This window comes from Helianthus annuus, chromosome 6 (assembly GCF_002127325.2).
Source record: "Helianthus annuus cultivar XRQ/B chromosome 6, HanXRQr2.0-SUNRISE, whole genome shotgun sequence".
NCBI classification, from domain to species: domain Eukaryota; kingdom Viridiplantae; phylum Streptophyta; class Magnoliopsida; order Asterales; family Asteraceae; genus Helianthus; species Helianthus annuus.
In genome coordinates, this window is record NC_035438.2 from 55,545,347 (window position 1) to 55,557,559 (window position 12,213).

At 38.0% G+C, this 12,213-nt stretch overlaps 1 protein-coding gene across 2 annotated transcripts; it reads left to right on the top strand.

Annotated features, from left to right (window-relative positions):
* The first annotated feature begins 9,137 nt into the window (after positions 1 to 9,137).
* LOC110878907 (protein O-glucosyltransferase 1) lies at positions 9,138 to 11,756 on the top strand. 2 transcript variants are annotated; one of them, XM_022127296.2, is made up of 6 exons: positions 9,138 to 9,346; positions 9,902 to 10,467; positions 10,544 to 10,733; positions 10,832 to 10,896; positions 10,974 to 11,184; positions 11,266 to 11,756. In XM_022127296.2, the coding sequence occupies exons 1-6, from the start codon at positions 9,251 to 9,253 to the stop codon at positions 11,584 to 11,586; spliced, it is 1,449 nt and encodes a 482-aa protein (XP_021982988.1). In that variant the 5' UTR covers positions 9,138 to 9,250; the 3' UTR covers positions 11,587 to 11,756. The 2 variants fall into 2 exon arrangements, with proteins under 2 accessions (XP_021982988.1, XP_021982989.1); XM_022127297.1 differs by lacking the exon at positions 9,138 to 9,346 and adding an exon at positions 9,397 to 9,441 and having other exon boundaries at positions 9,900 to 10,467.
* Positions 11,757 to 12,213: the final 457 nt, after the last annotated feature.

Here is a 12,213-nt window from a genome sequence, read left to right on the forward strand (position 1 = left end):
CTTTTTAGGCTTGGACAGCGGTTTGCTGTGAGTTTTGGTGTGGGTTTTTGGCTTTGAGTGTGGTTTGGATATGGTTCGGCTCCGAGATTCAGTATATTCCTCATGTTGTCGATCCAGAGCTGCCTTGACAACGTTATCGACAAGAGCTTTCAACTCTGCGCCCGTCAGATGAACTTGGGCATTATCATATTCGTCTTCCTTCGAGTGGCTATTTTCTCCACTAGGATCAGCCATGGTAACTTGAATCTGTTACAGAAGATAACGAAAATTTTATTTAGGAGTTTATTATGGAATTGTCTTTTATGGCAATTCATTAACCATGGTAACAAAGACCATATCTGGTTAATTTGTTACTCACTTTTATTTAGGATTTGAATATAACTTATCCTAATTACAAATAATATTGTTATTGGCACAAAAGCCTAGTCACGAGGACGTTTTTATAATATTAGCCGAGATTACAGAGAATCAAGGTATGAAGGTTTGAACCGTAGTCCTTTTATCCTTTCTGACAGGGAGTCATAGACCACCACTGTCTTTTGTCTTATATGGCCCATAGGCACTACATCACTAAATGGATGCTTAATAATTCGGCCCGTAGGCACTACATCACTAATGGATGTTTAATGAATGACCATCTTTATTGATGATTTAACCCATGATTTATTATATCATTAATTTGGGCTTTGAAATCCTTAGAAGGATTCTTATATAAGAATGGCGTGTGCGATTTTAACGAATCACATCTGCCATGAACGTTAACATGATTACAGAGGTTAACTGGAATTCTGAATCTTTTAATCAGGTCTTACCATCTTGGCCGGGTCTAAAAAGACACCTGGCTAGGTTTCACTCTTAAGATTCTTTACTTAGGCAGATTTAAATTTAAAAGGAATGATTTTGATTTATTTCATATATAGTAATAACAAAAATGAAATCTATAACATAACATTCCATAAACTTCAAATACGATTACACGCTGCCCTAAACGGGACTTTATAATTAAATAACTACCTACGCAGAGGTTTGTAGAAAAACAAGTCCACGCAGGGACCAACACAAGATAGATGTCCGCACAGGGACTATAAAGATAAGTCCACGTAGGGACTGAAATACGATAAATGTCCACGCAGGGACTAAATTGCAAATACAATATCACATAAGGAGACTAATGGTCTCGCTTCTTCCTTCCCTTCAGTAGGTTTGCAAGGCCTTTGAGAAATCTACGATTACTCTTTCGTTCTTGTTCGAAGTCTCGTTCCACACGGTTTAAACGGTGGAGTATTTCTTCTTGCTCCGGTGGAGAAAAACGTGGCTGCTGCGACGGTTGCGGAACCGGAGGTCTAGAGGGTATTGGATACCCATGAGCTGAGTAATCTGCTCTCCAAGAGGTTCCATGGAGGGCATTATAATTTGCCGCGATCACATATGGATCGGCATCATAGTTATAGTTGTAGTGCGTATGAGTTGGCTGCTTAAACGGATTGTACGCCGTGGAAGCGCCGTATGCTGGTATCGGATTGTCATATCCGAATGGTGGCGGAGGTGGTGCAACTGGTGCAGAATTCACCTCTGCAGGGTGACCAGAAGGTTCCCCTAATTATGGTTCTTCTTCAGGTACTGACGGAAAGTGACTCGCACTCGAGTGGCGAGGGGTGCTGAAATGGAATTCCCCTCCTCGGGTAGACATCCGTGCTCCTGATCTTCTACGCCTTGGCGGATCTGGAATTACTGGTTGAACCGGTGGCGGTGGTGGTGGCGTAACGGCCACAAACCGCGAATCCTCAGAAGGATCCTGTTGTTGCTGTTGATCATGAGGTGAGTAATGTTGTGAAGGTGTAAAGTACCAATTACATTGGTCAAACCTCGCCTGGTAGCTATCAGGACCTTGATAGGGCGTTCCATAGAAGGATGACCCATCCGAGATCTCGATTGGATGATTGGGAGTACCCCGTGCCGGCTCGACGGGATCTGTATCCTCGTCCATATCCACTGCATTATCTTCAGAAAAGTGATCCTCTGGTCCTAGAGGATTATACCCTATTGGCTCTTGGACGTAATCCGCCGGGTTAAACTGTCCAATGAAGAAAGGTGAAGGATCGCCATAAGATCGGTGCGAAGCAGATCGCTGTAGAGGTAAAAAGGATGGTTGAGGGTTATTGGGATTATTTTCCGAATCTGGTCCAAATGAATGGCGGTATGAGGGTGTTGAGCTATGCGAGGTAGAATGTCTCGCAGGTTCAAAAAGGTTTCTTCATCTCTGTGGTTCTTCACTCCTTATACTGGAAGGAGCTCGTGTGTTCGAAGGTCCAGCTTCGTGATCATTGTGAGTAATGATCGTTCCTCTGCCTCTTCCTCCTCTTCCTCGTCTGATTGCAGGTGGCATATTCCTGCTTTCAAAACTTTAAATCAATAAACAATAAAAAGACAAACTTGGAATAACAATTCGAATTTGTCCTTTGTTCTTGTCTAGACTCAAGTATGTGCAATTGTGTAACTTAGATTAAACACAAAGGCTAGTGTTTAATTCACTCAGTGTTGGCTCTGATACCAACCTGTCACACCCCGATTTCCACGTGTCTCACCGGTGGGCCCGGTGGGGGATTACCGTGACGTAGTTGGCAACATTATAGTCAAACCACACAATATATGAATGCACAGCGGAAGCATAAAGATAATATATTTCAACATTAAGTGTAATGTCAATGTATCACCATTGTTGAAATAATAATCCACAGGGGATCAATAAAAATAACAAAAAGTATTGTTCAACAGACTTCAGGCATCTTAAGCTTGCGATACTTCTAATGATGCTAAGGAGAAATCCCAGCCAATTACGCCTAGTACCTGCATTTAGTCTTTTTGGGGAAAATACGTCAGTTTACACTGGTAAATACATTCAACTGACACTTTTGTAAAAATGTTTAATAAAATTGGTTTAAATGCTCAAGGCACAAACTCTTTATAACTTGGGATAATTTATAATCAAATCTTGTAAAGAATTACATGTTACTATGCGTTCGGTCGCCCGAGTCGTGTCGGGTTAAAGTTTAATAGACACACCACATAGTGTAAAACCGTGGCAGGTAACCAACGGCTACACTTTTATAGTTATAGACATAATGCCGGGTGTACGCCTACACTGGGATGTCAAGGTCGTGGCCATTCATAAATGCTGCCAAGGATATCCGGGACATGGTCATTAAGCCCCCAAAGGCGTTAAGCCAACAAAACAAGTTTTTAAACGGGTCACATTGATAATACCCAACTATTAATGAGTTGGGGTCAATTGCCCGACCAAGCGGTATTTTAGATACCGTAACCCAAGCCCGTATAACGAAAAATAAGTTAAAAGTATTTACCTTTGCAAGTATAATCCTTAATTGAATAAATCACAGATAGCTTTTACTGGTCTCCTATTCTGAAACGAAGGTTTTAAAATAACCTATTAGAATCCTAACGGGTCATTATATTTGTCGTAGCTAAGACCGGTCGGTTTCAAAGGATAGTTACGGTTTAATCGCGTGAAAGGCGAAAACCGTGAATGGAGTGTGATTTTGACCCAACAAGTTTGCAGACTTGTTTTATATGGGTATAATAATCATACTCTGGATTTTGGGGTCAAAACAATATGGTTTGACCCGTTTCGGCTAATTTATGTAAACTAGTTACATAAGCCGAACCGTGCGCGCAAAAGGCGCAACGGGTAACCGTAAGAGTCCTACACTGTTTTCCTAAGTCAACATGCTTTAAAGAGGTTGTGGTATCAGTATGATACCTTCCATAATGCCCGTAACGAGTTTAAGTTGATATTATGCCCCGTAGGGGTATTTCGGTCTTTTTAAAGATTATAAAAGAGGTTTTAGAGTTCTACAGGAAATCTGAGTTTCCCGAACAGTTTATAAAGTCTAAAATACTTTATTTATTAATAAAAATCAGTAGCAACTGGAATCGGGTCAAAAGACCTTGTAGAACTCAAGTTATGGCCGAAAAGGGTATATTCGGTATTTACCGAACCGTTGCCATAACCGCAGGTTATGAGCAGGTTAAAAATGATTAAAAATCTTTAAAAATCCCAAAATATTATTTTACATCAGTGAGCAACAGGTTTGGTGTCGAAATCCGGGTTTAGATAGGCGTTATGCTAATTGCGCTATTTAATTACTAAAGTTTCGCAATTTGCGCTATTCAGCATAACTCATATTCTGGACCTCGGATTGACGTGAAATTTTAGGGACATGCTTAGAAATCAGTAACCAAGGTTACGATCCTTTCACATGTTCGAAATTCTCGTTTTAATTTAAAAAGGGCGTTACGGTCAACTTTTAAGCATTTAACGGAAATGTGTAAAAGGCTCGGACAAACAACGAACCGGTCACAGAGGGTTATACCATCATGTAACCTGGTCCTAAGAGAGTCCTAAGGCATATCTAAATCAAACTTTAACGGGTCAGAACTGAAGTCAATGCAAAAGTCAAACTTTTGCGACTTTCGGCTCCGCACCGGGTCTAAACAGAAAATGGTCGGATAAAACAAGCTTAGACTAGTTAATATACTTATTATCATGTTTTATGAGTGTTTAAATAGGTTGCATATCGTCTACATTATAGATTATGTGTAAAATCGCAAAATAGCTTTCTGGTTGACTTTTTCTAAGCATGTTTGACTCGTCATTTGAACTAGTTAGAGTGGTGATCAGGGGGAACCCTTTTAAGGTTTTATTACCCACATAAATACCAACTTATAACTACTTTCAATTCGAGATATGACTGAGCCATTGAGGACTAATCTCGAAGTCAAACCGTAATTACGACGGTTTGATTTTTAGCTACATAACTAAGCAAAAACTAAACCACAAAGGATTGAACGACTTACAGAAGTTCAATGCAGATAGGAGAAGACTTGAGAGTGTTCTTGAGCTCCAGATGTGATCAAGAAGGTGTGAGGAACATTGTTGCAACATTATGGCCTTTTATAGGCAATGAGGATCACTAAGATCATCACACAAGGGTCTACAAGGCTCCCTTGATGATCAACAACTGTCCCTCAGTGCTAAAATATGATTAGGGGTCGCCCATATCTCTGGAAGATCTTGGCATTAATGTTTTACCGCTTAAAACAGCCAACAGCCAACTTTTCGTCGCTGGGCGTTGCTTACGGACCGTATGGCATGGGCCTTGCGGTCCGTAAGCCTGTGGCGGAAACACTTTTACCCCTTCACCCCCTTACGGTCCGTAAGGCATGACCCTTACGGTCCGTAAGCGATCATCAGTGGCAAAAAAATTAACCTTTCATGATTTGAATGATCAACTTGAAATTAATAATTTTGATGGATTGCCTTTAACCCATACTTGCCCAGATGTCCACCCCATTATGCAATATGGGTTTGTAAGAAGGATGGGCTCATGGCTAGTTATTTATCTTGCATTATTTTCTTAAGACCCAAATTAATCAACTTGGATATTTTTTATTATTATTAATGACCCGATTAAGATTAGGTGCTTATAAATTTGCTTGGGGTCTCGGGATTTATAGTGTCGAAGTCGCTCAGAGGTATAAAATTAACATGTCGACATATTCGAAAATCCTACCGCATATCTTAATTAAATCCGGGTTTATATTATTTTTGTCGTATTTGACACGTGTCATTTATTTACTGAACACAAAATTCCGAGGTGTTACAGCGGTTCACTTAGAAAGAATTTCATGTAACAATTTAGTGACTATGTATGCTATTTGTAATTGTTACTAGTAACTAATGTAATTATACAGTTTGTAAGTTCGTTTGACGTGTTTATCATAACTTAATGAATTTTGACGTGTTTAATATGAGTATAATAATGATTATCGCTTGTGTTCCTTTTGTTCCTCTAGCGACGGCCGGCTGATATTGATGTTGATGTTGTATTCCAGCCAATTCCCAGTCTTCTCTTAATCTAATGTACTTGTCTATATACATTTATTTTGACCTGTTTCAAATTTAATCGCTATACTTGACCTGTTTTTAATTTAATCACTATATTTAACCCGTTTCAAATTTGATCGCTATATTGACCCGTTTCATTTCCATTATTATATTTTGACCCATATGACCTGTTTCATATAACTATATAAGTACATTTCCCATTTCAAATCTAATCGCTATATTTGCCCGTTTCATTTTTATTCCTATATTTTGACCCAGAACACTTAAGGACATAACACGAGCATTCCATATGGTATAATTAACCCAAAAATTTTCAAAAGACAGCAACATTTTCATTTTGCGCAATTCCATCTAAACCACTGTAACAATTTTAAATTCAAAAAACTAAATAAGAAAAGCTCCACTCTTTGAATAAATTGAAGAAAATCCACAATCTAATTACCAAGTAACCTTTATCTAAGATCTACACTACTCAACAAGCTAAACCATAAAAGGTCTACAAAATTGCCAATTCTTCAAGTCTACATAATTTATTTTCTTTCTCAGAATCTATGTCTACATCATTTATTTTCTCGGTTTCAAAGTCTGAACCGTTAGTTATGACCAAATATCATTTCGCATCAATATCTTCAATTAGTTGTGAATTGCAATCTGTAGTGTTACGCGTTTCCTATGTGAAAAAAAAATAATTAAAACTTCAGTATCTTCAATTGTATGTAGGAATTTTGAATAATAACAATCACTTTAAATATAAGTTTACCTCCATGATCGAGCAACTGGAAATCAAATTTTAGGTTCAGATTAAGGTACGACACTTTGATCTTGGCGAGTGTATAGATCAGAATCAGTCCACGTTAATAGAATTACCAAACAAAATTCTACATTTTGCTGAAGTGGATGAATTGATTGGATGAATTTCTTAGATTAAGTAATTGCTGGAGTGGATGAATTTCTTGGATGATCCAAACAGAATTTAGGTAATTGTTGGAGTGGATGATTTTCTTTTCCAAAGTAAAAGGATTTACATAATTTTATTTAAGTTAATTTAGGAATTAAGGTTTAGAGGGTTATTTAACAAAACTAAGTAGTTTTGGATGGTTTCACATCTAACCTTAGATGTGAAACAGCCACATATTCACTTTCCCCAAAGAAAAATCATGATTTGAGTATAAATTAATAAACAAGAAGGCATTGATTTCTTTTTTCTCTGATGGGATTTCGTATTGGGTTTAGAGTCAAACTTCGAATTCGGTCTCGATTTTTAAGTTAGGTAAATGACGGTGGTATGTAGCGATGATGACGATGAGGATGGTTGGTATGATAGTCAGGAATCAACGACGGTGGTATTGGGAGAGGGGTGAGGGGTGGGGGGGGGGGGTTAAAATTTAAATGCTTTTATATTTTTCTTAATTAATAATGGTAAAATAGATTTACACAAAAACTTGAAATCTACTCTAAGAAACTAAATTGTTACAATGTTACCATATATTAAACAGCTTATACTAAATTGTGATCAAAATCATAATTGACTTTAAACACATTGATCTCTAACTTTTTTTTCAATTAACGTAGTTTTAACTATAGAATATTCTTGTACAATTTCTATCATGTCTAGATCACATACACGTTCATGATGACACATAATTTCAAAAATTATTACTTTAGAAGTTTATTTATAGCTTACCTTCATAGATTTTATAATATAATGGTCTTATTGTTCAGTTTATTATTCCATGTCTTGATCAAATCTACGTTCTTGATGACACAAATTTTCAAAGATTGATACTTTATAAGTTTATTTATAGCTTACCTTTGAACTCGTTTATTGGAACTCTTGTGACTGATTGTATTCTTAGATGATGGAAGAAGTTAATGAAGTTATCTTTAAAAAAAAAAAAATGCAGGAAGAAGGGTCACCAACATATTGGTCCATAAAAAGATGGCAAATTTGATTTAAATAATCCCAACTTACTGTTATTGGTCAATAATAATCCAACTCATTTAATCACCAATAATAATCCGAACTATTCACTTTTGTTTGTAAAATACTCTCAGTTAAAAAAACACTAACTAGGTTAAAAATTGTTGATGTGGCTTGCCACGTCACCTGCCACATCAGCTGCCACGTCATCAAAATATGTCACGTAGACTGCCACATCAGTTGCCACGTCATCAAAATATGCCACGTAGACTGCCACATCAGCTGCCATGTCATCAAAATATGCCACGTGGCAAGCCACATCAGCAATTTTTTAACCTAGTTAGTGTTTTTTTAACTGGGGGTATTTTACAAACAAAAGTGAATAGTTCGGATTATTATTGGTGATTAAATGAGTTGAGATTATTATTGGCCAATAATAGTGAGTTGGGATTATTTAAATCCAATTTGCCTAAAAAGATCATTTACTACTGTGGGGTCATGAAAATGAATGGGCATGGTAACAATACCTTTTATGAATTGCCAAAAACCACAGATAGCTCGTCACCGTATGTTAAAGAGAAAAAACAATCATCTTTGTATAGGGATAAGCATGGTATCTGTTTGGCACTAAAAAACGGAGAAAAGTGGTACTGATATGGTACTGATATTTACCGGTGTTTTACCCGTAAGTACTGGTATCGAAAAATGGGGAAAAGGGATACCGGTACCGAATATACCGGTTCGGTTCGGTACCGGTACTTGATACCAAATGCTCATCCCTAATCTTGTACTTAAAAAACTATAACACCAAACTTGTCTAGAACTAGACGCAAATGATTTTTAATAATTTAGAACTAAACTAGCTTGATTTTTTAAAATTTTAAACTCAAACCACAAAACCGAACCAAAATATAAAGTCCTCCTTGTTACCTAAGAGGTGTACAAAAAACGGTTTGGACGCGTCCCAACTCGCCAGTTCGTATACCAATTCATAGTTTCATTCCCTTAACTCAATTTGGACCCGACCCAATTTAAAAAACATGTCAACAAACGGTTTTTTTGTCGGAAACTTGTTTGAACCCGATCCCAACCAATTTAGTAGGTTGAACATTTAAACCGTAAAACCGAACCAAAATACAAATTCGTCCCTGTTGCCTACCAACTTAACATAGGTTGAGAAAGTAAAAAAAAAAAAAGCACATGGAGTGAAGTGCAAATTAGAGAGAAAAAGTCAGTTGCTAGAAGTCATATCTACTTGATAATACCAAAAATAGGGTTTATAAAATTTTATTTCAGCCAGCCAAAAAAAGGGTTTGTAAAATTTCATTTCAGAAACGTATTTACACAGATCGTACGTACCTCACCATATTGCTGTCAATCACCATTATCAACAACCTTCAATTATGGGTGGTTTGTTCACGAGAAAAACCCTTTGCCCACGCCCTCGTTTCTTCCTTGTGCTCTCATTATTTATTCTAGTACTTGTTATTCTGTTTGTGGTACGATAACCCTTCTCATTTTCATTTTTCTTCGTCATAAATATATATATATATATATATGTTCATTGTTGGGTTCATAACAAATGCCCCGCCTCATATATCACTAACGTGTTTGAGCGTAATCATTGTGGATAACAGAATTCCACTCTTATTATTATTATTACTTTGTTAAATGTCCTCAGGTGAGAGTAGTACTAGGATGTGTAACCTTCAGGAGGGGCACTGAACTGAAACCACGTGTTCGGTTACTGTAGTTTCTTAACCGTTTACCTTTTGGATAATTGGTTTTGTTTTGGTTACTATTCGGTTATGGGTCGGTTAACTGGGTTTTTTTTTCAAAAATGAAAAATACCGAACTGTCAGTTATTGGTTTGGTTTGGTTCGGTTATGTTGGTTCATTTGATTATCAGTCGGTTAATTCGGTTTATGCTCACCCCCTCCTGGAGACGTTTCGTTGGGGCAACAAAAAACAAATTCTTAAGTTGTTTGTGTGCAAAGCAGACAATATTTATTTGGAATTTTGTGTTTGTTGATTGTGGCATTTTTGTTGAACAGGTGGACAACTTAGCTACGCAGACGAAAACGATCATTGGTCATAACTTGGAACCACCTCCTTGGCATGAATTCCCTGCAAAGACTTTCGAAAACGAAACAAAGTATGCTCGAGCTTCAAAAATCATACAATGCTCCTATCTCTCTTGTAGATCCACAACCAACAATGTCCGGCCAACCTTCACACGCGAAGCAGAACAATGCCCCGAGTTTTACGGATGGGTATACCACGACCTTGAACCTTGGTCCAAAACCCGGATTTCATACGCCACTTTAATGGAAGCCAAGAAGCTTGCTTCTTTGCGCGTTGTAATCGTTGGTGGGAAACTGTATGTGGATTATTACTATGACTGTGTGCTGAGCCGCGCTATGTTTACCATTTGGGGGCTGTTGCAGCTTCTTAAAAGGTATCCGGGAAGCGTCCCGGATGTGGATTTGATGTTTGATTGCATGGACAGACCTTATGTTGCTAAAAGTGATCACTCTGCTATGCCTTTGCCGATTTTTCGCTATTGTACTACGCGTGATCATTATGACATCCCGTTTCCTGATTGGTCTTTCTGGGGTTGGTAAGTTCAAATAATCGGTTTTTGTTGAATCTTGTAGTTATGGATATAAAATTACAAAAAAATGATGATAGAACAGGGTAGAAGTTAACTTAGGGCCGTGGCATGAGGAATTTCAAAGCATTAAACAAGGTTCACAAAAGACGAGTTGGAAAGATAAGTTACCGTATGCGTATTGGAAAGGAAATCCGGATGTTAACTCTCCGGCTCGCGAAAAATTGGTCTTATGTAACGACACAAATAAGTGGGGAGCGCAAATATTGCGTCAGGTACGTTTTTATTGCACTAGTTAACAAAGAAAGCTGTGATTATGTTTTTAAGTTTTAACTTTCTGTGACAGTTATGTTGTTATTTGAAAATTTGACAGAATTGGGGAAAGGAAGTAGTTAATGGGTTCAAGAACTCCAAATTATCTAACCAGTGCAATCATCGGTAAGTTATTTCGTCATTTTTGAAGAGTATTTTTTGTCTGCATAGGTAATTATCGATCCATGCTCGTGTTTATGCAGGTATAAGATATACGCAGAGGGGTATGCTTGGTCTGTAAGCTTAAAGTATATACTGTCATGTGGTAGTGTTCCGCTTATAATCAACCCGATATACGAGGATTTCTTCAGCCGAGGTCTTTTTCCAAAAGAAAATTACTTGCCTATCCCCCCTGAAAACATATGTCCGTCCATTAAAACTGCGGTCGAGTGGGGGAACTCACATCCATCTGAGGTAAAAAAAAAATATATATTATAATGTTATTCTTTTTCTATCTGGTTATGATGGGTCATTGTTTGTTCTGGCTATGTACAGGCAGAGGCAATAGGAAAAGCGGTGCAAGATTATATGGAACGTTTGAATATGGACCGCGTGTATGATTATATGTATCATTTGATAACTGAGTATGCTAAGCTGCTGGATTTCAAGCCAGTTCGGCCTTCAACTGCTTTAGAAGAATGCAACGAGTCTCTGCTTTGTTACGCTGATGAAACCCATCGTGGATTCCTCGAAAGGTCAACTGCAACCCCCTCACCATCACCTCCTTGCAAACTCCCTCCTCCAAATGTTGAAATGATCAAGAAAAAGATGGAAGCCAAAAACATTATTATAAATAAAACCCAACTTATATTTTAGATACTGAAGCTTTTTTCATGTCTGGGGTTTGTTTTTTGTCACACGGTTGGCTAGTAACATTCTTCTCGACGATGATAATGGGTAAAAGTAGTTTCAGATTCGCGTTATGGTGGTGGTTGTAGTCGTTTTTTTCCTAGTTTTTGGTCTATGATAGATTGTTAAATCTCGGATATGGTCTTGGTTTCGTAGCTAGATCACAGAGTGTGCCAAAATCAGTCTACGTGTCACCCGCAAAAACAAAGACCATCCTCTATTTAGAACATTTTAAGATTTTAAGGTAAAAAACCAAATGGTCCGAAAACAAATGCATTAACCATGGCATCGGTGATGAAGGCGACACAAGGTGTGCCCAAATCAGTCCGGGTCTAAAAAAACAAAGACCATCCATCCTAAGGGTAAAATTGTCATTTTTTAAAGTTTAAGGGTGTCCGGTGTGGTGCGGCAAAGGGTGACGGCAAAGGCTTTTACCGCGCGGCAACACCGCCGCCGAGCCCTTTGCCGCTCGGTTTCGTTGATCAATCGGTGTAGGCTTGCCGCTCGGGAATCATGAGAGAGAGAGAGGGTAGTGTGAGAGAGAGAGGGTAGTGTGGGGTGGGGTCCATTCCAATCTCAACCAATCACACATTT

What these genes read in the sequence shown, in the direction of transcription:
- LOC110878907 (XM_022127296.2), top strand. Translation starts at nt 9,251, where the DNA reads ATGGGTGGTTTGTTCACGAGAAAAACCCTTTGCCCACGCCCTCGTTTC. An exon ending in TACTTGTTATTCTGTTTGTG is followed by an intron (nt 9,347 to 9,901) that starts GTACGATAACCC and finishes TTTGTTGAACAG; the next exon opens with GTGGACAACTTAGCTACGCA. An exon ending in GGAACTCACATCCATCTGAG is followed by an intron (nt 11,185 to 11,265) that starts GTAAAAAAAAAA and finishes GGCTATGTACAG; the next exon opens with GCAGAGGCAATAGGAAAAGC.